We start from the raw sequence: 27607 nt of genomic DNA on the forward strand, positions 1-27607 counted from the left end.
GTCTCTGAACTGTTCAGTCTCTGAGGAGGCGGGCTTTATGTCTCTGAACTGTTCAGTCTCTGAGGAGGCGGGCTTTATGTTTCTGAACTGTTCAGTCTGTGAGGAGGCGGGCTTTATGTCTCTGAACTGTTCAGTCTGTGAGGAGGCGGGGTTTATGTTTCTGAACTGTTCAGTCTGTGAGGAGGCGGGCTTTATGTCTCTGAACTGTTCAGTCTGTGAGGAGGCGGGGTTTGTGTTTCTGAACTGCCTATCGCAAACACTTGAAGTTTAAAGATGGGGTTCTTCTTCAGCTTTGTATGTGTCTATGCATTTGACATGACTCTAAGAGGCCCCCTGGTGTAGTTATGATATGCAAATATGTCTTCCCTGTGTATTTTGGGGTTTCTTCCTGTAAGCTGAAAGCTTTTGTGTCAAAAGGCCCAATGAAATACACTGTTTTAACTACGTACTAAAAACATCCCCTCCCCTTATTATCATACAACAACATATGTGGGCGTGGCTAACTCAAACACACATGTGTGACTGTGACGCCCCATTCACACACTGATCATGGGACGCCAGGTTGTTTGTCTCTATATCTGTAAAATCAACTGTAACAGTCCTTTCATTGTTTACCAGTTGAAAAAGACATGTGTCTGTCTTTTATTCATAACGACACCTTCAGTGCATTACAAATGACTGTTTTCACCAACTTATTAGTGAAAGTATGGAACTTAAGATCCCTTCTTCTGAACATTGTATGAAAAATGTAAAGGCAGTCGCGGTAACCTACATAATGTAGTAAACAACCTATTAAACCGGGTTGTTTTTGTCAGCATTAACATGGAGGCAGTTCCTTATTGTGAGCGCGGCTCCATGTTAAAAACCCATGTGTGTTACAGACTAAGAGCGTCTCTGCATGTTAAATTAAACTGGCTGGCTTAAAACCCTGGTTCAAAACGTTGATTCAATACATCCATAGTGACACGTCAACTAAGTCATCGACCCAAACAGCGATTTTTATTCCTACTAGTGTAGATGATGTCTTGCATATTATTGGTCTAAGATTAACTCCAGAAATGCCCCCCCCCCCCTCAGCTGTTTACTGTACATATCTTTTTATTGCTATATGATGTCTTGCATATTATTGGATAGTATTATATGTCTTTAAATGTCTCGATGAATTCAATACACAGGACCACAATGGAAACGAGCGCTCATGCTGCGTTCACACCAAGGGGCAAGTCTTAGATATTTACGATGAGGCCGACAAAATGGCCAGAGTGGCGCTGTTTTACCCTGCGCCGACCTGCGGTGTCAGAAAGAATTTATTTTAACGCAAGTGAATGGGTTTTTTGACAAACTTTAGACTAGATTTTCTTACTGTAATAAAAATTGTCATGAATTCTATATGCTTCCTGTCGCTAGTTTAAAGTCTCCTTTCAATCATCAGGATATGCGTTTTGCTAAATGATGGCCCTATTTATTTTAAAATTGACGATAAAGTGGGCTATTCTCTAGGAGGGGCGGGATGATTTGATTGACAAGCTACACAACCAATAGCATTCATTCCCCGCCCCCCGCTCTTGATTGACAAGCTACCTAACCAATAATGGTCTGGTCTCATTCTGACGCGATATTGAAAGATGGCGGACCTACAGTCTTGCAACAATCGGCTTCATTTTCGGTCTGTAGAAAGCAGCGGAGGGGGTTTGTCCATCTCATTTATACAGTCTATGGTTCACACCAAAAGGACGCCTAATGAAAAAAAGCTTCTATTTTCAATGTTATCTCTATGCAAATTGGCGTTTTTAAAAATTTTCATGAGCGTTTAAACGCCTAAATGTAAAGGCGTGCTTTTTTTCTCCCCAGACCCGAGCTTTGAAGCTTTTCTTTTTGAAGCCTAGAAACTGTCGGCGTTTTTAAGCGCAATTCTAGCCAATCAGAGCACAGCAGGACCTGAGTAGGCGTCGACTAGCTCGTTCAGCCAAAAATAATGTCAGCTCGCAGCAGGCGCAGCAGACAGGTTTCCGAAAGAAAAATCTATTTTTTTAAAATAAAGGTTGTATAAGTAATATTAATGGTGATTTGGCAAGAACATAGCATAGATATGGTCGGAAATAAAAGGATATGTGACCAACAAGTCGTGAAAGCAGTTAAAACTGGTTATGTTCCATGAGGCAGGCCCCTCTCCCCGCCAGCTCACCCCGGGGAGAAGAGAGCCCGCTGGGGGCGGACAGGTCACACGGTCCGCTGTGGTCTGTGGTCCCCACAGTGGACCACAGCCCGGTTTTCACTGGAGCGGGGTAGATGAACACGGAGGCCGAATTGGACTACTACACACACACCCACACAAAACGAATATTAAAGTTACTACATACATACTATGTCAGTGTATATGTCGCTCAACTAATAGCGAAGCATCAAAGGGATGCCCGTAGACAGATCTGTCTGTCTACGGGCTCCGGCCTTGGAGGGAGCGGGACTCCCGCAGTCAGTCTGCCCGAAACAGCAGCAGCTGAGCGGCGAGACGAGAGGTGAACATCCACAAAAAACAGGAAATACTGCAAGATGATTTTTTCTTTAACTTGTTAATTTGTGTATATAAAATATAGATTCCCTGTCGAATCTCCTAATTACACCAACATTATTCTTGTGAAGTAGGTAGTTTGTGCTTTTTTATTAAGATTTATTAAGTTCGCTTTGGTCATTTCTAGCAACACTGAGTGGTTCTCCCCGTGACAGAGTGCCCTATGACGGGCTCATGGAGAGCAGCGTGGGGGGGGTAGCGACCAGACAGCCCGTTCAGTTATTTAGCAGCTTGTTTATAAACATTCTGTAGATTTGTTTTCCATAAATAGGTTATGTAGTAACGAAATATAGACTTATTTCTCATCTACAGCTGCTATTTTTCATTTTTGACTTCATAATGCGCATCTGCTCGCACAGCCCGTTTTTGTCTCGCCTCGAAAAAGCTCACTTGAGGAGACTTGAGTGACAGGTTCTTGGACACGCCCAGTTTGATCAAAAAACGTCAAGTCAAATGGACTATAGGCGTTTTTTTCATTAGGCGTCCTTTTGGTGTGAACGCAGCATTAGGTATTTTTGTGCTTATCCTTTTAGCATTTGTATAATCGTACCACTGTACTTTTTTGCAAACGGTTAATTAAGTATTCAATCAATCAATCAATCAATAAATCAATCAATCGCCTCCATCGGTAGAGAAGGCTTGTTTGTTTCTGAACTAAATTCATTATAGTATATATTCACTTCCACCATGGACAGCTATAGATAGAAAACAGATTAAACAATTCACTCACATTAAAATAAAATACAAATAATAATAAGGCTAAAATTGTTTCGCCAATCTTTTTGTTCTTGTCTGACCTGTTCGCTCATCACTGGGTTGAACTCAGCATGCATACGTTCATTCCCATTATTTGGTTGTCATGTACAGATGTGCCATTCCAACTCTTCACGCTCTCCTGATCTTTTCTTTCAAGTTTTCTGAAAACACAGGTTTTCACCAGGTTTTTTCACTGATTAGCCTCGCTAATCCTACTGTTCTGCTACTGAAAAGTGTCACTCCTCGACACTTCCAGCAGAGGTGCTCACGTTCAGAGTATGGGTGAATGGTTTTCATACTAACTCAATTACTGTATCTCCCATTGAGTTAGATACTACACTGCACTATATATATATATATATATATATATATATATATATATATATATATATATATATATATATATATATATATATATATATATATATATATATATATATATTCATATAAATATATATATTCATATCCTCATCATATCCTCATCGAGACATTTAAAGACGAACAATAATATACAGTATTATGCAAAAACATCATATATTCGAGTAGTAATAAGAAAGAAAGTTATATGTACAGTAAACAGTTGGGGGAGACTGTTTACTTATTACAGGAGCCAGTTACAAATTGCAGTCACCTGTGGGTGCTCTTTTAGAGCGGTTTTGAAGGAGGGTAAGAAGTCCCACTTTTGTATAACTGTTGGTAGGGCCTTACACATTCTGGCAGCATTGCAGTACAACAAATTTGACCAATTTTTTATTTGTACCAAAACTGGGTTCAGTGAGTTCAGTGGGGCTCCTTCTGGTGTTGTGCCTGTTTGTGTCTTTTACGCTCTTCAAGTAGAGCTCTTCACGGGTCCAAAAAAAATGGACCGGAACCAAAATGTATCTGTGAAACATATTATCCTATTATATCAGAGATTTTACAGACCCGACCCTGCAGACACCCCGTCAGAAAAGCGCATATGAAACAATACAAAAATAAATAAATATGCGTAATAATAAAAGTATTTTAGATTGGAAATACTCAAGTACAAATACCTCCAATTTTTACTTAAGTAAATGTACTTATGTTAATGTTACTTTCCACCACTGCCAAACAGAACATTTTATTTTACTCAATCCGTTATATGCTGACCAGGATTTGGCTGTGTTGTTCATTCATAGATAGCGTTAACCTGTCACCTGAAATTACCTTAGTCTGTTCCCTACATAAAACCACACAATTTCATGTCAAAGACTCTTTCATTGATGGCCAGCAACAAAACAAATAGGCCTTCTCTTAGACAATAGTGCAAACTTGAGTGAGAATGTATTTTGTGCAAACTTGCATTGTAGAACATGTCGCAAATATCCCAACAACGACAAAAAAGGGACAAAACGAAAATATCCCTTGCTTGTCTGCACTAAACGAATCACAGTAAACATCAATAAACGAACATCAATAAACGAACAAACAAACAATAACGAATAAACAAATATACAATCAATAAACCAATCGACAAGTAAATAGCATGCTTTTAAGCATGTATAGCCTGTATATATGTATATATAACATCCAACAGGCCAAATGGGAAATAAAACTGTATGTCAGTTAGGTAGCTTTATAATGGCAGTGCGCATTAACCGTAACGTTTGACCTTCATTAATAAATATAATATAGCCTCATTTGAAAATAAAAGAACAAATAGGACATAGAGGCTAAAGCATGCACCGCTTCTTGAATGTAACCGGCTCTAGGTCTGGAGGTTCTGGCCCAGCGTCAGCGAGCTCCTCCACCTCGTCCTCTTCTTGCTGAATGAATGAATGAATGAATGATGGCTTTATTTCGAACATGTTAAACAATAAACACATAAACACCTGCTGGGTCATCACTGTGACCGTGGCTCATTGAGGCGGAGGTCACGCCTCTCGTTATGCTCTTTGATAGATGTCCTCCCTCTCTGCCAAGTCCAACATCCGAAGCTGCTTGAATTTGGGCCAAAGAAACAAACCTAGCTTTTCGTGTTGTATATCGGTTTTCCCAGAAGTTTTAGTCGACCATAACCGACCAGCAGTGGTGGAGAGTAACAGAGTAAATGTACTTGTTAAATTATGTCCTGAGAACCTCATGAAGTTATACATAGGTCTATCTTTTTCATTTGCTCCCAAACTGCACTAGTGTGATACATTTAACTTAAAAATGCAAGTTTTTTTCCCGGGATGAAACCCACTGACTGCAAGGTCTGACCCCCCCACCACCCCAACACAAGGTCTGACCCCTCCGCTTCCCCAACACAAGGTCTGAGTTCGGGGGTTTGAGGAGTTCCTTTAGATAGGAGGGGGCATTGCTGTAGATGCACTGATGGATGAGGAGGGAGACCTTGTACTCAATCCTAACGGAGATTGGAAGCCAGTGTAGTGAATGGAGGATGGGTGTGATGTGTCCGTATTTCCGCACTCTCATCAGGATCCTAGCAGCACTGTTCTGGATGTACTGGAGCTTCTGGATGCTCTTGCTAGGGATCCCGATGAGAAGTGCGTTACAGTAGTCAAGCCTTGAGGAGACAAAGGCGTGAACTACTTTTTCGGCATCTGGCAGGGTGAGTGTGGGGCGGAGTCTGGCAATGTTTCTGAGGTGGGAAAATTAGGTTTTGCAGAGGTGTTTGATATGGGAATCAAAAGTCAGGTGGGGGTCCATTTTAACACCGAGGTTGGTGACTACGGGTGAGAGGGAGAGGATCTGGCTGGAGAAAGTGATGCTAGTTATTGGGGATGATTTGACCTGGTGTCGGGTGCCAATTAGAATGGCCTCTCTCCATGTTTCCTGTCTGTTTCCACATATCAAATGAGTGAAAACAAATATATACTGTACGGTCTCGAACTCTGTCTCGCCCCCCCCCCGTCGGTCTCTGTCTTGACTCGGTCTCATCCCCTCCCACACTCAGTCTTGACTTAAACTCGGCCCTCCTTGGACTTGGTCTTGACTTGGACTTGCTTTGTGTGGACTCGACTACAACCCTACTCTGTCCTCTACCCTGAGCCATCCCACCCTAGCATAATGAGCGGGAGGCATGCGTTAATCCGACAGACCTTTTCTCCGACTATGTGGCATCCGCGTGCGGTTAGGGTTAGGGTGCGGGTTTGGTTCGGGTTTACTGTTTAATGTCGGAGCACTGCGCTGTCGGAGGAATGCGCTGTCGGACTAACGTATTGCACCCATAATGAGCAAGGGTTAGGTGAGTTCTGGGTGTAAGGCCTAGTAGTAACCTGACCTGTTTGTTTGAGAGGTCTGCAGTTTTGTTTTTAATGCCTTTGAGGTACTAAAGTACCACAAGGTGCATATATAGTCAAAATGGATGGATATGTGACTGGGTGCAATGCTTTATGCCGCAAGTTGGCATTTTTAATTTTTTAATTTTCAGATTTTTTCCAGATTGAAATCGGAACATATTTGAAGAAGATGTGCTCATTTGAATCTGGTTATCTATAATAGTGCAAACTGAGATAATCCCTCCCAAAGAATTGTCACTTCTATAGCACCTCTCAGCTCCAGGTAATGGGCGTGAACAATGGGTAATTTATTCAGCCTAGCCACTCCTCTAATCACTCCCCCATTGACACCTTTCAGTCAGCTGTCCACTCTGTTTAGTGCCAGGGACCCCCATAGAGGATCTGTGTTGTAAACAAGACCAGGAAACCTGGTTCTGCCAGACCCAGGCTAAGCCGGACTTCACATGACGTGTCAGCTTGTGTCCATGTATGGACGAAAGGGGGACAGACTTTTCTGGCTGGGACCTAAGGACAAACGGACGGGGCCATGTTTTTTGCCCATGTATGGAGAAAAGACCTAAGGACAAATGGACATGCCCTGTATGGACGAAATAGGGACAGAGCCTCATGTAAGCCATACCCTTCGGGTCTGGCAAAAATAGGCATATTAAGTAATCATCGTCATAATAGATTTAATAAAATATTTATTTGAAAATAGCAGATCTACAAGCTCACAATGCATGCTTGTAGATCGGCAATTTTCAAATAGCCAATGTAAGTAAATGTATTGATACCATCCAGTGCTGGTGTTGTTCTGTGAGAGAAACAAGCTCTTGAGAAACAAGCCCAAAAGAAACGACCAGTTTCACCACTTGAGCCCTGTTAAATCAGCTATTTTCAAAAATAATCTTGAAAGCAAGCCCAAATAAGCAGTGGTGGAAAAAGTACTCAAATTCTCTACTTAAGTAAAAGTACCAATACTTCAATATATAAAAATTAGGGCTGGGACTTTAACTGATTAATTTAGATTAATTAATTACAGAAAATGAAGTAATCGCATTTTAATCGCGCTTAGTTTATGCACCACAGAACTTCTCACTGGACGAGTTTCAGGTGTACCGATCATACCAGTGCACCAACCAACAGCCAACACACCCCAGTGCACGCAATGGGACAATAAGCCGATCAGACTGCTTTGCTTGGCCCAGTGGATGGGAAATTTAGATTTAAAAAACTCTCTGATGGAAGCGTGGATAAAAACACGGTTGTGTGCAGAACTATTTTTTGTTGCTTAAACTTGTATTCACTCATTGATTCACTCATATACCAAAATCTGTTTTAACTGAAAAGAAATTGCTTCTCAGGTCAAATATTGATATGAAACATGTGATTAATTTAGATTAATTAATTACAATTAATTAAAAAGCCTCTAATTAATTAGATTAATCTTTTTTAATCGAGTCCCAGCCCTAATAAAAATACTCTGTTACAAGTAAAAGTCCAGAATTCAAAATTTACTTGAGTAAAAGTACAAAAGTATTGGCATGTACTTAAAGTACCAAAAGTAAAAGTACTAAATATTTGAAAATAGCAGATCTACAAGCTCACAATGCGTCGCGATGTGACACGTTGTGAGCTTAAGTACAGTACTTGAGTAAATGTACTTAGTTACTTTCCACCACTGCAAATAAGCAGCTACACGTTATCGTGACGTCTTTGTTGAACTGCAAAATGTTTGCACTTTGTTCATTTACAGCCTGTACATCTACATAAACGTTCAGATTTCAAATATAAAGTGCTTACCCCATGGCCACAGATGTTACAATTCACTTCGGGTGGGTCTAAGTACCCGTATCTTCAGCATTGTTCAATAAAAAGCATTTTAATCCGATCGGCGGCCATTTTCTCATAGTTATAATGTATCAGTCTGCAATACACGCCCAAACAGCCGCGTAGTTCAAAAAAAAAGAGACAATGGCCACCGATCGGATTAAAATGCTTTTTATTGAACAATACGGAAGATACGGGTACTTATGAGGGCCCATACATAATTATAACACCCGTGGCATGAGATAAGCACTTTATATTTGAAATCTGAACGTTTATGTAGATGTATGGGCTGTAAATGAATAAAGTGCAAACACCAGGTTGCAGTTACGAGCTAACGAGGCTATGAAGCCTGGCTAGTAGCGACGTTGTTTTGCGTTACCAGTCTTAAACGAACGTCGAGCGGCTCACAACAAATACCAAACAGCCACCGATATTTTCAAGCAACTTTACAGAAAACGAGGTCGCTTATAATAAGCATACATAGCAACAATAGTTGGCAACGTGTGGGTGGTGCTGTGTAAACACACGGCCGCAGCGGCGAAACAATTGCCTTTCTTTGCATTTTTTTCAGACAAACAAACACGTCTACACTAGTGTGTGTGTCATCTACATAGTCAGAGATAGCATCAAAACTGACACTAAAATCAACGCCAAAGTCGGACATACACGCAAATAGCCTCACAAGCCTACAAGCTCACAACACAACGCCTTGTGAGCTTGTAGGTTGGCTATTTTGGATTTCTGCACAGTGTAACATTACTGTAAAAATGAATGAATAAACAAGGATAAGCAACATTAATGAAACGCTGCTATGGTACTCTGCGTGAAACTGGAGAACCATGCCAAGCCAGGCCAATCGAAACCTCTATATGCAAATGTGGGACATGAATGTTCAACCCCCAAAATACACACAGAAACTCTAACAAACAGAGGCATGTTTACAATCTAATTGTAACCATTTAATGACTATAAAACGGCTTTCTGATAGAATACCAACCTTCTTCAACATTCGAACTGTGTTAATATGAAAAAAAACGAAAAACACAACAAAAAAAAATCTAATTTAATTCGCAATTGTCTAGCCTTCTCATCCCGTGACTTGTGGCAGATTTCACCAGTAGGGATCACATATGTGCTCCTGCTAGTGTCCTCAGTGTGTTCCTACTGACCACTGAGGAGATCCTGAATAGAAAACGTGTTCTTTGGTTGACTTTTCTGGTTACTTTTATTGCCATGTTTTCACTTGAGACGTTGCCCTCTAAAATACAACCCAGGTAGGAAATTTCATCTTTCCTTGTGATGACATTGTCGCCTTCTTTGACTGTGAAGTCTTTGGCCTTGCAGAGGTTTGATCTGGACCCAAAAAGAATGGATTCAGTTTTGCCAAGGTGTAGTCATATTTTGTTATCAGTCAGCGCTAAGGGCCTCCTCAACATGTAATCTGGAAATTCGAACACACTCAAACCCCACAAGACGAAGCTCCGCACCATGGGGTGCCGGGCCTTCTGCTCAGCAGCTCCTCGGCTGTGGAATGCCCTTCCTGACCATATGAGAGTGTCACAGTCCGTTGATGCTTTTAAAAGGGGACTATAACCTTTCTTTTTAACATTTGCCTAGATGGACTTACTGATGCCTTTTGTGTTTTTAAACTTGAACTTTTTCTTAGTCTCCAGTCATTCAGGCATGTCACTTTGGCCTTTTTGGGGTTGGGCAAAATGGTTGACATTTTGAATCCTGCAGGGACCGCAGCCTGGGAGAGGGAGAGGTTGAAGATGTCAGCAAAAACTCCTGCCAGCTGGTCTGCACATGCTTTTAGGACCTGGCCTGGAATCCCATCAGGTCACACTGCTTTCTGGATTTTGATTCGTTTGAGGGCTGTGTGCATGTCGTCCTCCGAGATGGTTAAAGGGCTGGTGTCCTCTGCTGGTGTTGCCGCTGGCTGTTTAATGTTGCTGATGGCACCGCCGGGCTGCTGCGGGTAGAACTGGTCTCGAACCAGCCGTAGTAGATGTTCAGTTTGTTGGGGAGGGAGGCAGGCGGGTTCACTTCATTTCTGTTTTTTGCTTCGCTGTCCATCAAGGTTGTACCGCCTGTGTGTACCGCCCCTGATGTTGAATTGATCTTCCATCTTTGCCGTGAAGGCCTTCTTCGCCTTCCTTCATGATGACAATGTTTAGGGCCGCGCTCATGTACCCCACATTGCCGGATCTGAAACCAGTTCACGTACCTTACTGTTTACACCCCCCCACACACACACACACACACTGCTTAACGCTGGGACCGTTATGGTCTTTGCTGTAGGCAGTGAAACCAGAGGGAGTGATGAAGGCATCATATGCTAACTCTGTTAGCCACATTTCAGTTAGTACAATAATGCATGTGTTCCTGGTCTCTGTGTTCCTTCTCCCACCATTGCGCTCTCACCTTCATCATCACCATCACTTCCATTCTGTGTTTTTACATGGGTGACTGTGCATGTAAGCGTGTGTTCGTGCATGTATGTGTCCACTACATAGAGCCACGCTGCTCACAAATAAACGTATTCACATACTAGAAGTTGATTAGATGCGATGTCACCCTCTCTCACTGTTTCTCGCTCGCTCTCTGCATGCATTCCATTCATTCTTGGCATTCACTTTCACACGTCTTCTCTTCTTCAGAGCTGCGTACTCCCGCCCATTTTACCCTAATTTATGTCAATAGCCCCACCACAGACAGGACAGGAGGCATGAAGTACTGCTCTCTGTGGCAACGGGGGAATCCATAGAGCACATGCCCATTTTGATATAATATTTATATTTGCCGGTAATGTATCGATTATTTATCACAAACGGGAGCACAACGATATATTGCTATATTGATTTTGCTGTCCCATGCCTACAAGGCAACAGGTGAAACAATCCTTTTCAACACAGGTGGAAACACTGTATTAGAGACTAACATATCTAACAGGATCTTTTATCCATTGTCCAGTGAGTCAGAGCTGGTGACAGTATGTATTGAGAATGTGATTTATTTATTCATCAGAGCAGACAACAAAGACACTTAAAGAAGACATGTTTATATGTTTTTATCATGTTTATATGTTTTTATTTTTGTCATTCAGGTTGAGTTACTGTTTCCTCAAAGAGAGCTTCTGTGAACATCTGGCCTCAGTTGTCTGTTCCAAGTCATCTAGTCTTCGAGAACTTGACCTGAGTTACAACGACTTGCACGATTCAGGCGTGAAAATACTCTTTCCTGGACTGGAGAGTACGCAATGTAGATTGGAGATTCTCAGGTTAGATTACAAATCAATTTGAGTACTGACATTTATTTGAATGAAACACATGTATTTGAGGATTCAGATATGTGATTAAGTCCGTTTTTTGTCTGAATTAACGGTTTACTAATCATTTATTTATTATTCAGGTTGAGACAAACCAGCATCACAGACAAATGCTGCAAGGAATTATCATCACTTCTCAGTTCCAGCTCATCTAGTTTGAGAGAGTTGGATCTCAGTTTCAATGAGCTGCAGAATGAAGGAGTAATTCATCTCTCTGCTGGACTGAAGAGTCCACACTGCACACTGGAGATTCTGAGGTGAATAATGTGTTTTCTGTGTGGATCACTACTAGATTGTCAGCAGGAGATTATTAAATTGTTTCCTCTCTCTCTCTCTCTCTCTCTCTCTCTCTCTCTCTCTCTCTCTCTCTGCAGGCTGACACACTGTCTGGTCTCAGAGGAAGGCTTTTCCTGTCTGGCCTCAGCTCTGAGATGCAACCTCTCCCATCTGAAAGAGCTCGACCTAAGCTTCAACCAGCCTGGACACTCAAAAGAGACGCTGCTCTCTGTTGGACTGAATTCTCTCAAGTGAGTAGAGGTGTGAAGTCAGTCCATGCTGAAATGGTCAAATGGTTGGTGAGAGATATTTTGCAAGACACAGCTAAATCCATTGCACACAAAATGTGATCCGCACAATGTATTTCTTCTTCTTCCTTTTCTTTTTTCTACTATTTTTTTTAATTTTTCTTACAACACCCGGTATTGCTTGTTTAGATTGACAAAACTGTTTTGAACTACACCTTATAGAATTATGTTAATTTGAGCATGTGAAAAGAGAAAGTCTTGAATGGTAATTGCAAATGGTCCTGGATTATTTTTAACACAGCAGTTAAAGATAATGGGACTATTTGTTTCAAAACTAGGTCATTTTAACTTGATTTTGTGGTTAGTAATCTAAGGCTAACTCAGGGCTGCTAACTCTTCAGAAACATTTGTAATGAGATTTGGTGGCGTGTGCTGCAATTTCTTAATAGACCCATTTGGGGTCACCAAATACACCAAAAACTGTATTGTATGTTAAATGTATTTGTATTCATTAATGTACTTGAAGAAAATATGTTATAATAGAAAATATTAATATCCAGTCAGAGTGAAGTGTTGACCATTTATTAGGAAGATTCAGCAGAGCAACAGCATTACAGATCATAAGGAGCAGACCTCCTAGCCTGTTTCGACAGCCCCTTCGGGCATAAGCTTCCCTCCGCCCCAATCCCAGACAGTTCTTATAGTCCACTCTAACAGAGATGCTATTATGAATGGTCATATAAGGTATGTACTAAAGACAAAGGGCGTTACACAAATACAGATTAGCTGACAGAGGGTAGGAGTAAGCATTCTTCAGCTGTTAAGATTAACAGCTGCCGTCAAGTTAGAATTAGCACATTGATGTGAAGATTGGCTGACTAGCATTGAATGAGATTGAATGGATGAAGACAAATACACAATAGTACATTTTGCAATCCATTTGGCATTCTAAAATATCTATTACAGGGTCTGCTTTAAATATTATGTCTTCTTTAAGGATTAGAGAGGCTGCTTTAGGTATTTGTAAGCATTTCCCTGCACACAATGCCAACTGAAGCAACAAATAATATATTGTCTGACATTTAGCTCTTTGACTGCCAGAGTATTAGTGTAATAGTGTGCCACAGCTGCCAGCAAAAACAGCGATTTTACTTTACCTTTGAAAAATCATGGAATATTATCCGTGACGGCCGTCCTCACAGAGATCGGCTCATTACATGCACGGGGGTGTCCTGGTTTGGGGGGGTACTTCAACACTTTTGGATGTGTAGAAGAACATAGAAGGTTAATTGATAATAAGATCTATGTTGATCGTATTGGCGATGTCAACAGGATATAAATGGTTTCTTGTTGGGATACCAATTTTATCCAATCAGGAGAGAGAACTCACACAGGATATAGGATAAACAAGGGGATTTGGAAGTGATGACACAAATAAATAAGCAATAAGCTAATTGGATCCGGAACACTATAACAATTAACGGTCCTAACAGCTTCTTCTTACCGCCGTCCTCAGAGTGTCTATTAGTTCCTTAGATCCAAACGGAATGTAAATGGTCTCCTGCACTAACGGTCCAAAAGTAACTTAAAGTTCGGGGTAACCTTTAAGTTTGTAATCCATTAGAACAGTAGACATGGGTTTATCTCACCGGCTGCGGCTCCGTCAGATTCCACACACAGACTGGCGGAGGGCAGAGGGCGCTGTTTTTCCTTTTTATTTGGCGATGGGTTCCCAGATTGCCCAGCAGGTGACGCCCTAGTTTCTTAGCAATTTCCTATGCCTAGAAACACGTGTCATATAAAACATGTCTATGTGACTGTGTACATGTGACATAAACATATCTATGTGACTGTGTACATATGAGACATATAAACATGTCTATGTGACTGTGTACATGTGTCATATAAACATGTCTATGTGACTGTGTACATGTGTCATATAAACATGTCTATGTGACTGTGTACATGTGACATATAAACATGTCTATGTGACTGTGTACATGTGTCATATAAACATGTCTATGTGACTGTGTACATGTGACATATAAACATGTCTATGTGACTGTGTACATGTGACATATAAACATGTCTATGTGACTGTGTACATGTGACATATAAACATGTCTATGTGACTGTGTACATGTGTCATATAAACATGTCTATGTGACTGTGTACATGTGTTATATAAACATGTCTATGTGACTGTGTACATGTGTCATATAAACATGTCTATGTGACTGTGTACATGTGACATATAAACATGTCTATGTGACTGTGTACATGTGACATATAAACATGTCTATGTGACTGTGTACATGTGTCATATAAACATGTCTATGTGACTGTGTACATGTGACATATAAACATGTCTATGTGACTGTGTACATGTGACATATAAACATGTCTATGTGACTGTGTACATGTGACATATAAACATGTCTATGTGACTGTGTACATGTGTCATATAAACATGTCTATGTGACTGTGTACATGTGACATATAAACATGTCTATGTGACTGTGTACATGTGTCATATAAACATGTCTATGTGACTGTGTACATGTGACATATAAACATGTCTATGTGACTGTGTACATGTGACATATAAACATGTCTATGTGACTGTGTACATGTGACATATAAACATGTCTATGTGACTGTGTACATGTGTCATATAAACATGTCTATGTGACTGTGTACATGTGACATATAAACATGTCTATGTGACTGTGTACATGTGACATATAAACATGTCTATGTGACTGTGTACATGTGACATATAAACATGTCTATGTGACTGTGTACATGTGTCATATAAACATGTCTATGTGACTGTGTACATGTGACATATAAACATGTCTATGTGACTGTGTACATGTGACATATAAACATGTCTATGTGACTGTGTACATGTGTCATATAAACATGTCTATGTGACTGTGTACATGTGACATATAAACATGTCTATGTGACTGTGTACATGTGACATATAAACATGTCTATGTGACTGTGTACATGTGACATATAAACATGTCTATGTGACTGTGTACATGTGTCATATAAACATGTCTATGTGACTGTGTACATGTGACATATAAACATGTCTATGTGACTGTGTACATGTGTCATATAAACATGTCTATGTGACTGTGTACATGTGACATATAAACATGTCTATGTGACTGTGTACATGTGACATATAAACATGTCTATGTGACTGTGTACATGTGACATATAAACATGTCTATGTGACTGTGTACATGTGACATATAAACATGTCTATGTGACTGTGTACATGTGACATATAAACATGTCTATGTGACTGTGTACATGTGACATATAAACATGTCTATGTGACTGTGTACATGTGTCATATAAACATGTCTATGTGACTGTGTACATGTGACATATAAACATGTCTATGTGACTGTGTACATGTGACATATAAACATGTCTATGTGACTGTGTACATGTGACATATAAACATGTCTATGTGACTGTGTACATGTGTCATATAAACATGTCTATGTGACTGTGTACATGTGACATATAAACATGTCTATTCGACTGTGTACATGTGTCATATAAACATGTCTATGTGACTGTGTACATGTGACATATAAACATGTCTATGTGACTGTACATGTGTCATATAAACATGTCTATGTGACTGTGTACGTGTGACATATAATATGTGTTTCATTCCTACAGGTTGGATCAAGAAGAAGAACATTCACTTCCACCTCAACTCCTTAAAACATGTGAGTACATGGTGTGTGTGTGTGTGTGTGTGTGTGTGTGTGTGTGTGTGTGTGTGTGTGTGTGTGTGTGTGTGTGTGTGTGTGTGTGTGTGTGTGTGTGTGTGTGTGTGTGTGTGTGTGTGTGTGTGTGTGTGTGTGTGTGTGTGTGTGTGTGTGTGTGTGTGTGTGCGCGTGCGTGCGTGCGTGCGTGCGTGCGTGTCATTGTAGTGATTGATTGATTGAAACCTTTATCTCAGGGAAATCCATTGAGACCAGCATAAAATATGGTCAGCTAAAAATCTTTTAAAAATAGCAAAAGAAACAAGGACATCTAACTTCAGCTTTTCTTGACATTCGTTCCATATATATGGAGCATAACACTGAAGGCTGTATCTCCCAGTTTAGTACTGGTTGTGGTTTGTAGGCACCTTCAGCAAAGTGTTATTATCCTGAGATCTGGTACCATGACTTGAAGTATCGGGTTCTAACAGTTCTGTCAAATACAGGGTCAGTTTGCCAAGTAGTGCCTTTTATGTAAACAGGGTGACATGTTGTTTCCTTCTAAGAGCCAGGGAAGACCATCCTACTGAGGTGTACAATGTACAGTGATGAGTTCTGAAACCTGCACCTGTAATAAAGAGTGCACTTGGTGATAGATTGCATCCAAGGGCTTTAAAGTACTGTCTGCAGCATGCATATATAAAATATCTCCTTAGTCAAATATTGGCATGATTGTAGCTTGAATGACCCTCATTCTGTTTTCTTTAGAGAAGCATGTTCTATTTCGGTAGAGGAAGACAATTTTAGGTTTAATTTTCTTAGCTAGATTTGTTAAATGGGTTTTAAAAGAATAGAGATCTACAAAGGTAGACACAGGTGTGTACAAAGTTTAATGACAGGCTAACAGATAGTTAAACAAAAGATAGTCTAATAAACAATATATTTGTTTATGAACTTTGGAAATCAGCTTTTGAAAAGGTATGGCCACATATTTTCTATATTTTATATTTTCTGTAGTGGAGGAAGTGAAACAGAATTGTGTTGTGTTGACATGATTAATAAGTCACGTCTCATTGTGTCTTTTTGCACCAAATACAGCTCAAATGGAGTTTATTTTTTACCATTAATGTGGAGATATTTGTTTTGTCCATCATTGATTAGAATGACCAAGTCATAAAAAACCCTGAGTCGTTATAAAGTTTGTTTATATTCCTCTCTGCAGCTGCTCTGTGTGCCACACAGGGGAGAGGGGGTGGAGTTAAGAGGTTTGACTGACAGTTTGAGGATCCAATGGAGTTAGGAGGTTTAGTCAGAAGTGCTTTTTTAATACTTTTCATTGGTTCAATATGTGTAAACCCCACAGACATATAATGTTATGACAAGAACAAGGCTCAGTTTCATATCTAATAACACTTAAACATCTTTCAAACAGTTCAGTCCAGACAGCACTGGCTTGAGGTTATAATTTCATTGAGAACTAGAACAAGTGCTCCTCGGAGCACAGGTCTCCACCAGGTCAGGTAGATGATTGTGGGCCAGCAATGTTGATATGAAGTATCGGACAGATCCATCTTGATCACATAACTAATGAGATAATGTGTACCGATTTGCGTGATGTTTGGACAAATTTGTAGTAGTAGTATTATAATTATAATTATAGCGCCTCCTGGTGGTGCTATAATAGGGAAATGTCAAAAGGGTGCCATTTGTTTCTCAATATAGTGCAAATGTGCGTGCACAGTTTCACAATCGGACCCTGCGTTCATGATTTGAGGCATTTTGCTCAAAACGGCCGCTTCTGCAAACTTAAAATGTCTATCTTAGCCAATCAGGATGGAATATGAAACATCAAACAGATCCATCTTGATCACGTGAGAGATCATGTTTACTGATCTAAGTGAAATTTTGATAAAATCTGAATGAGTAATTAAACAAAAGGGTTTTACATAAGTCGGCCTCCTGCTGGCGCTGTAAAATGCAGGGCACAGGTTTTTCCTTTGCCTCTAGGGAGTGTACATACAAGGTTTTACGCAGATCGGTGCAAAAACACGAATCGGCCTGTTATTACAGTACCATGAGACTGATTTGAACATTTCATGAGTTAACCTGGTGTACCTATATGAATAGCATAAATCATCATCATCATAACCTTTATTTCAGCTCGGAGTACAGTTGAGGGGCAGGCCCTCATTTTCAATGTAGCCGAGATACAGAACACAGTAATTCAACAGGAATAGACATTCACATACAGCAATAAATACATGAATCAGAATACAGAAAGAACTCAAAAACTAAAATAGTCAGAGAACTAGAACATATATATGATAATCAATTAATTAAATAAAGCAGTTACAGTCCTGAACAAAAATGTTGGAAATCATTTCCCTGAAACTACCTAAAACTACTTTGGCAGTGTCCTGCTAGTCTCATTCTCCTGGCTGCTAGTTTCTCGCTCACCCTTGGTATTACCTCGTACAGGATCCTGTTGGTTACATGAACACTCTTGCTGATGTTAAGTACTGCTCGCAACATTCTGGTGTAGCATCTGTCTAGAGACTTCTGCAGGTTTGGCTTCAGGGTCCAGCATTCACTGCCATAGAGGAGAACAGACTTTACCGTAGCATAGAAGAAGCTGAGTTTGATTTGACGGGGAGGTTGGAGTTCCATACGCTGGTCATGCTGTTCAGGGCCATCCATGCAAGTGTCTTCCTCACTTCAAGATCTTGCTCGGTTGAGTTGACTCATGAGCCCAGGTACTTAAAGTCATTGACTTCCTTAAGCACAGTGCCTCCTGTTGTTGTCAGAGGTGGATGTTCTGATGGGATGTTATAGGTGATAACATGGTCTCTATTGTCCAGAGTAGGTTGGGAGGGACCTTTTTGAAGTCGATAAAGCACAGTACAGCAGTCAGGTTATCCTTTTTCACCTCCTCGATCATTCTCCTTAGTGCCAAGATCTGGGCTACTGTGGTTCTCCCCTCTCGAAAGCCATTCTGGTTCTCCCTCAGGTGAGGGTCGATGGCGTATCGTATCCTGTTTAGTATTGATTGATTGAATATTTATTAAAAGAATACTTTGTCTAAAAGGTCCGTTCAAAAAAGTCCTTACGGTCTTGTTTCCAATGAGGTCCTTGGTATTCAATTCATAGTCATATAGTGGCACCACAGTTCAAATATCAATACAAAAATACAGAAAAAGATGGGATGGGGAAAATAAAATAAAGCTATATTTACAAAAGGGGGGGGGGGGGGTCATCTGTCTAACAGGAAAATACTACCTCCTTTTTTGGCCTCCTTAAAGGTGAATTTTCGGGCCCAGCGAACACCACTTTTTGAGGGATGGGGTTAGACTATTCCAAACCTGGGTGGCAGTGCTGTAGAAGGAGGATTTGCCCATGTTTTTTATGGGTGGGTGGTACCAGATTGTTGTTAACGCTCCCTCTAGTTTTGTGACTGTGGGTGTCGCTAACTTTTTGGAGGTATTTACTCAGATATGCAGGAGTAGGGGGCATATCGGGCAAATTTGCATTTACAATATAATTCTGTATCATTCAGTTGTAAATCATTTGGTTGTTGTCTGGCTTTGAGAGGTCTCCAGCTTTAGGCACCGGGATGATGTTAGACATAGACCATATTTCAGGCTGCTTGTTGTGCATTAGAGCGAGGTTACAGAAGTCTAGGATGAGCCTTCTCTCACTGTGGATTTCACCCTGGCAAGCTCACTGGCTGTGAAGGGACCATCGTCGATGTGCAGGTTCTGGAGGAATGCTGCTATATTTTCCTCAGCTGCGTCCCAGCAGCCTTTGGAAGTGGTTGAACCAGGTCGTCACCCTCTCCTCGGGGCTGTGTCCCTCAACCTGTCCCTCCTTAGTCCTCTTCCACCCAGGCCGTGCGGTCCATGCATGTGTGACAGAGCCCTCTCTGCCGTGTGAAAGGTGTAAGGCCTTGTGTAACATTCATTATTATTAATTATTATTGTGCTCATGTAACAGTCTTTTATGCACGTCCATTTTGTGATTTGGCCTATCTATACATGTTATTTCATGTCATCTCAACTCATCCATCAATGTAAGATTTTTCTGTAGCTGTTTCCTACAGACAGACAGACAGACAGAGAGACAGACAGCTAGACAGACATTTTGACTGGCTAGACATGGATTCATAGAAAGCTGATAACTTGAGCACAGTCCATATTTAAGCAGAAAAAAACATGGCTCCTCGCTCAATGGTGAAAACTACAGTGTATAAATACTTTACTTACTATTGGTGAGTTTATTAATGTGTCGTCACGTCCAGGGTACAGTAGCATGCAGTCCCTCCTGTTGCAGAGTATATCCACAGTTTGGTAGGAGCCTAGGAGAATACAGCTCTTGTGGTGATGTCATGTTTCTTATTGAAACATTATTATCTTATCTTATGCTTATCCAACAAACTGCAAACGTGTGGCATTTATAACAAAACTGGTCACGAGTTTCATTTACATTACATTACATTACAGTCATTTAGCAAACGCTTGTATCCAAAGCGACTTACAGTGCATTCAACATAGGTAGGGAACTAAACTACTAATCACCAGAAGTCTGAAGTGCATTCTCTTCTAAAACAAGAAACTAAGAGTATACCTAGTGCTAAGGTAAAAGTGCTATATATCAGCTACATACTTTCTTAAACAGATGAGACAATACTGCAATTTAGAAATACTCTGTTACAAGTAAGAGTCCAGTAATACAAATGTACTTGAGTAAAAGTACAAATTATTGGCATCAAAATGTACTTAAAGTACCAAAAGTAAAAGCCTCATTTTTTTTCCAAAATGTATAAAACATCTTTTGAAAATAGCAGATCTACAAGCTTGCGCGTTTTTGAGCCGTTGGCCGCATATGGGACTGAAGTGGTTAATGTATGTTTTGTTATGATTATCAAAATCTACAAAATCTGACTACAGTTTTCACAAAATTGTAGTGGAGTAAAAAAGTATTTGCCTCTGAGATGTAGTGGAGTAGAAGTAAAATGATTTAAAATTGGAAATACTCCAGTAAAGTAAAAAATACCTCAGAATTGTACTTAAGTACAGTCCTTGAGTAAATGTACTTAGTTACTTTCCACCACTGATCATAAGGCATCTTAGCCTTGTAACGACCGGACTGAAGGATGGACATAACTGGTTGTTGTTGAACATAGATAGGATAGGCTTGAACAATAATTTTCTGACTTATTCCAAGTTAAATGAACTGAATGAATATGTTCACTGCGTTTCTTTTCAACCAGAGCCGTGGCTTAGATTTACAGAGCAGAGTGCCGAAAATAGAAGATCAAGGCAACACAGCATTTTAATGATAAACGCTCGTTTGTATTGGATGAAAAATATATGATATTTCACCGGCGAATAATCGAATATTTAGGTTGAAAAAGTCGAATGCTAAAAATCACCATTAGTGAATGCCCTAGGTCGTGGTATAAAAAAAGTTTGAGAACCCCTGCTATAAACGATACTATAAAGAAGGTTCAAACATCGTCAATAATGACGGGTCGCCGGTCATTATTGAAAAATAAATCCCGACAGGGTAGTGTTGTATTCGATACAAAAATCTAAAATATATAATTATTTTATTTTTAATCAAAGGCTGTGAGTGTATTGATTACTGTATATTACAGATTGATTCTCATCTATTCTCTGCTAATATAAGACAAATGTCACCCTTTTTTGTGGGAAATTGAATTGCAACACTGAGGGCATAATATTTGATTATTTTTTTGTCAAAGCTGTGAGTGTGTGTTTACAGTATATAACAGATCTTCTAATATAAGAGAAATATCACCGTTTTCAAAATAAATATTTGTATTTTTCTCTTTAGGACAGGCCTTTAACACATTCACCGCAAAAAACGTGTTTTGTGTTTTACATTAGATTGGGTCCTTCCACACATCGTCGGTTCATATCCTTCATCTAGACCACAGATAAGTTGAAAGATCATGTGATCCGGTCACGTGATCACACAAAACACGTTATTACAAACACTAAAGCCACCATAGCGTCAGTCAGGGGGTCCGCAGGACCACCACTCCGGGATCAAACCGAAAGTTTGATCCAAGCGAGCGCATTGTGACTGTAGACTATCAGTGAGCAGTGAGAGCAGGAGGGAAAAGCGTGTGCACGTCACATGCTCACGCTCGTATGTGCACACGCGGGGGGGCGTTCCTAACCCTACACTGAAAGTTTACACAGATCTGCCGGTGAGAAGTCAGGCTAGACAAGCGTGTCCCCGCTCGTGCTCGCATGTGGGCGACGACCTGTTGTTACACACCACAGGCAGGACACGGCGGTCCATGCGCACGTTACCCCTCAGATCAGCTGTGTGATGTGATCCAGTCGCCATCTTTGTTGTTTTGAAACGAATAAAGAAAAACGTAACTTGATTGTGATAATTTTGCAACACGCGCGCGTCACCGTGAGTCTGTGGATGGAGTTTTATTTCTTCATGATATGGATAGATCCGTGTGCCATGCGTTTTGGAGACGACTTACTGAAGTGTGTGTGTGTGTGTGTGTGTGTGTGTGTGTGTGTGTGTGTGTGTGTGTGTGTGTGTGTGTGTGTGTGTGTGTGTGTGTGTGTGTGTGTGTGTGTGTGTGTGTGTGTGTGTGAAACTCTGTCCTACACTGTGTGTGTGTGTGTGTGTGTGTGTGTGTGTGTGTGTGTGTGTGTGTGTGTGTGAAACTCTGTCCTACACTGTGTGTGTGTGTGTGTGTGTGTGTGTGTGTGTGTGTGTGTGTGTGTGTGTGTGTGTGTGTGTCTGTGTCTGTGTGTATGTGTATGTGTATGTGTGTGTGCGTGCGTGCGTGCGTGTGAGTGTGTGAGAATGTTCACTCTGGCTTTGTCCAATGTTCCAATGTTGATTCTGGAAAGTTATACAAATTCGGGCATATTTTCCTAATGCCTAATTTGCATATTTAAATATACAATTTCAGAAAACTTGTAATACGATAAATCATTGTCATCATGTAAGTAATCAATTCAGGAAGTTTCATTATGATTTTTCACCTGTCATGTACGTACGGGGAAAATAACAAAATGTGTGATAACCATGAAAAAGCTGTTCCTGTGGAGAGGTTATCATATATGTATTTACTCGTATTGACCCTATGAACAATTTAATATAGGTTTGGTTTAGCCCACTCTTTCGGTAATGAAATCTTGTCTGGCTCATGGACTAGTGTGGGGATGGCCGATCTGCATGCTCACAACCTCTGGGCTTGTGGATCGGCTATTTCCCCACTAGGCTTGAAATCTATGTGGTGTGTGGACTATTAGTCAATTTAGTTAGTTGGGCGGTACAAATTGTAAATATCACTTTGTTTTTTGGGCTTGTTTTCATATACCAGTGGTTACTTATTTCTCTTTCACAAACTGCCGTTTGTGAAAGAATTTGCAGTCATGTGATCGCTAGAGCAGAGGGTCTCAACATGTGGGTTGGGACCTCAACGCCTCGTTGTGAGCTTGTAGATAGATATACTTTATTGTCCTTGCGGAAATTAATTTTGTACGAAGCAGCCATCAAAGTACAAAAAAATCACAAAACATAACATAAATACACACACAATACATAGACAGAGTAAACAGTAGAAAAGGCTACCAGGGCATCACATTACATTGTATGCACACTTGCACAGAACTGAGATGGGGCCTGTTTGTTCAGGAGTCCTATACTTGTAGGGACAAATGATCTTGAAGCCCTAGCCTGCAACATTGGCACTGTGTACCTGCTATTTTCACTATATTTATCTGTGGAACCGAGTCAAACTAAATGGGGTCACCAGTTCAAATATGATTATTTTGGGGGGTCCTGACATCCCATATTATTATTTATTTATTTTCACAAATTGTCATAAATGGCATAAAAGAAAAAAAGCTGATCTACAAGCTCAGTAAAAGCTTGTAGATCTGCTATTTGTTGCTATGAATACAGATGTGGCTTGAGATTTTGACTTGCCCATTGATGTGGCTTGGGCACAAAAGGTTTGAAAACCACTGCAGTATAGAATATAAGACTGGAAAATAAGTGTTCTCATGAAGCTCTCCATGACCAATGTATTGATGTTGCACTTTGAACTTTGAATTAGTATTTGAATTGAGCTGAAATAGCTTGCACTTTGTAGTGAAACAGAGCCATAAATATACAATCAATAGCATTTTATTTTTTTATAAAAAAGTATTGTTTACATGACTGATGTCAATGAAGGGCAAAATAAATGTCAAATCGCTTTTTAAATCATTTTTATGCCTCTAAAGTATTTTAGGGAGTCGGGACTGGTGAGGACAGTGAGGCCTCCAAACCTATATACAGTAGTGTGTTCTATGGAGTTATGTACAACCTGGGTTAACCTATATACAGTAGTGTGTTCTATGGAGTTATGTACAACCTGGGTTAACCTATATACAGTAGTGTGTTCTATGGAGTTATGTACAACCTGGTTAACCTATACACAGTAGTGTGTTCTATGGAGTTATGTACAACCTGGTTAACCTATATACAGTAGTGTGTTCTATGGAGTTATGTACAACCTAGGTTAACCTATATACAGTAGTGTGTTCTATGGAGTTATGTACAACCTGGTTAACCTATACACAGTAGTGTGTTCTATGGAGTTATGTACAACCTGGTTAACCTATATACAGTAGTGTGTTCTATGGAGTTATGTACAACCTAGGTTAACCTATATACAGTAGTGTGTTCTATGGAGTTATGTACAACCTGGTTAACCTATATACAGTAGTGTGTTCTATGGAGTTATGTACAACCTGGGTTAACCTATATACAGTAGTGTGTTCTATGGAGTTATGTACAACCTGGGTTAACCTATATACAGTAGTGTGTTCTATGGAGTTATGTACAACCTGGGTTAACCTATATACAGTAGTGTGTTCTATGGAGTTATGTACAGCCTGGGTTAAGCATAGAAACCTTTGCACAGTGAAGGTGATTCTTCATGCTGTGGATTTATTTGGGCCACCGGGAGATCTGAGATTTAACCCTCCCAACACACACCAGCCTTCATCCATTAATGTTTATGCATTAATGCATCAATCACTGCATTAACGTTCAGATTATGAGATTATCTCTCATTAGGGGTTAAATAAATTAATATACAAACGTATTCCATTCATGGCATTCATACGGAATACATGAAAGACACAGTTGGGCTTGCAAGTAGGTGTGTGTGTGTGTGTGTGTGTGTGTGTGTGTGTGTGTGTGTGTGTGTGTGTGTGTGTGTGTGTGTGTGTGTGTGTGTGTGTGTGTGTGTGTGTGTGTGTGTGTGTGTGTGTGTGTGTGTGTGTGTGTGTGTGTGTGTGTGTGTGTGTGCGTGCGTGCGTGCGTGCGTGCGTGCGTGCGTGCGTGCGTGCGTGCGTGCGTGCGTGCGTGCGTGCGTGCGTGTGCGTGCGTGCGTGTTAGGGCTGCAACTAACGATTAATTTCATTCGGTCGATTATCTTAACGATTAATCGGATTATCGCACTTATTTAGCAATTACCTTATAATTTTGATTTTAGGTTGTTTTAGGCATGTTCTATCTAACAATAAAGACAATACAGATGAATAATTAATTACATGTACAAGTGCATGTTATACAATTTTGCTGCTAATTAGGCTACTACCTAATTTTAAACCATTTTTTTTTTAATTGTAAACCATTTTGCCCTTCTGGGACACTAATAATTCAATTCAATTCAATTTTATTAAAGTGTCAAATCACAACAAGTTGTCTCAAGACACTTTACATGTAGAGCAGAGACCCCACAGTCCCATCCTGAACAAGACATTTTGCGACAGTGGCAACGAAAAACTCCCTCTTAACTGGAGGAAACGTCAGACAGACCCTAGGCTCTAGGGTGACGGCCTTCTGCCTCGACCGTGTCGGGGGAAAGAGGAGAGAGAGAGGGAGAGAGAGAGAGAGAGTGAGAGAGAGAGAGAGAGAGAGAGAGAGAGAGAGAGAGAGAGAGAGAGAGAGAGAGAGAGAGAGAGAGAGAGAGACAGAAAGAGATACAGTGCAAGTAGTAACATACTACATACGTAGTAAATAAAGACCTTGAACCTTGAACCCATAAAATACATAAATACATACCAAAATAAATAAAAGCCACCTTATGGTAGCTTTTCTCTTCTTCTGACTGCTTGATTTGATTAAAAAAACATATTTTAGGCTAAAGAGTAACAGTACTCTTTTAAATGAATACAGGCTAGCTGGGAACTAACCCTAACCCTAACCCTTGATGTAACATAGCCTATTTTATTAAAAATATTTTTAAAAAATATTAGAAAAACGGTCTTAAGTAATGTAAAGTATACACAGTGGTGAAAGTGGTTGACATTTCTTGCCGGAACTGACGCGCGCGTGCATGGGTCCCGTGCGCGCGCGCGCGATTTTTTTTTCGGTTTCGGGTCGAAAAATGTGCGGGTTTGGGTGGGTTTTGGTACTTTTTTTCCTTTACTTTATTTCGGTTTTAGGTTTAGGGTTAGGTTAGGGTTACTTTATTTAATTTTCGTTCTCATATATAAATCCCGTCCCTGGGCCCACCCATGGCTGCACCCCTGATACACATGATGAAAACAGAGCTATATTGTCCAACTTGACCATACTGTACAATAAGTACATTTTCAAAAAGCCAAAGTTTAAATAGGGCTGAAGCGGTTTATGTATGTTTTGTCATGATAATTAAAATCCACAAAGTAACTAGTAGTATTAAACTAAAGTTTTCAAATAATTTAGGTGGAGTAAAAGTATAATATTTGCCTATGAGATGTATTGGAATAGAAATAAAAATATTGCAAATTGGAAATACTCCAGTCAAGTAAAATTACCTTAAAATTATACTGAAGTACAGTATTTGAGTACATGTACTTAGTTACTTTCCACCACTATCAGCATTAGATAAGATGAATTACTCACCTTCTGAAAAGATGAAAGAAAACACACTTTTGTTCCATAGCCCCACATTGTCTTGGTTTCAGAGATCATGGTTGTAAATATGTCGAACTTTTGCCACAAAGTCTTTATATGCCATAATGTCCCATGACCCACGTCCGTGTTATTTACATTTTGACGATGCACGTTAGTCAAGTGGAGCTGTGTTCCGTGAGCAGAAAGCTGTCAAGTGGCCTCCAGAAAATAAATCTGGTTTCCTTTCAAAACGATGTGCATTTCAGAATAAGAGGTTTTTTAAAACTCTATCCTTGTAATGTTACAATTCAACACACGTTTTATTTTGAAATCATACTACTGGATGTAGAAGTACCCAGGTAGCCTAGTTGAAACTACTTAACTTCACGCGAAAGCAGCTGTTTATGCGGAACGGGGAAAAAAAAAAAAAAAAGAAGTCAGAGACAAACAGTGGGGGGAAATCACGGATCTGTGAGAGTGTCCCGTCGTACACACAAATTACGTTAGTAGATTATGTTTTATTCTTGAACTTGGCCATGGGTCTGTGGCAGGTTATTTAATATGGGATTTTCACAGCTGCCTTTGACTTTTTCTTAACGGAACGGCGTTCCGGGACCTAATCTTTTACCGGAACGCCGTTCCGGACAGTGCCGGCCCACTTTCAGTATACATGATGTGAACAT

General features: G+C 40.2%; 3 protein-coding genes across 3 annotated transcripts in view; 2 read left to right on the top strand and 1 right to left on the bottom strand.

Moving 5' to 3' along the window:
- Positions 1-27607, bottom strand: part of LOC311063420 (gap junction alpha-1 protein-like) — a 604483-nt gene that overhangs the window by 84077 nt on the left and 492799 nt on the right. The gene's annotated exons all lie outside the window — the stretch shown is intronic.
- Positions 1-27607, top strand: part of LOC311063805 (uncharacterized protein) — a 196618-nt gene that overhangs the window by 13130 nt on the left and 155881 nt on the right. The window lies entirely within an intron of this gene.
- LOC311063947 (uncharacterized protein) overlaps positions 11129-27607 on the top strand; it is a gene marked incomplete at its 5' end in the record, with an annotated part of 54733 nt that continues 38254 nt past the window's right edge. The window contains 5 exons of the mRNA XM_084083577.1: positions 11129-11133; positions 11507-11652; positions 15964-16013; positions 18570-18745; positions 18940-18999. Of these exons, the coding sequence (XP_083939703.1) occupies positions 11129-11133; positions 11507-11652; positions 15964-16013; positions 18570-18745; positions 18940-18999 (437 nt within the window). The remainder of the gene's footprint in view (positions 11134-11506; positions 11653-15963; positions 16014-18569; positions 18746-18939; positions 19000-27607) is intronic.

Source organism: Gymnoscopelus microlampas (genome assembly GCF_963454915.1).
Source record: "Gymnoscopelus microlampas genome assembly, chromosome: 16".
Classification (NCBI taxonomy): domain Eukaryota; kingdom Metazoa; phylum Chordata; class Actinopteri; order Myctophiformes; family Myctophidae; genus Gymnoscopelus; species Gymnoscopelus microlampas.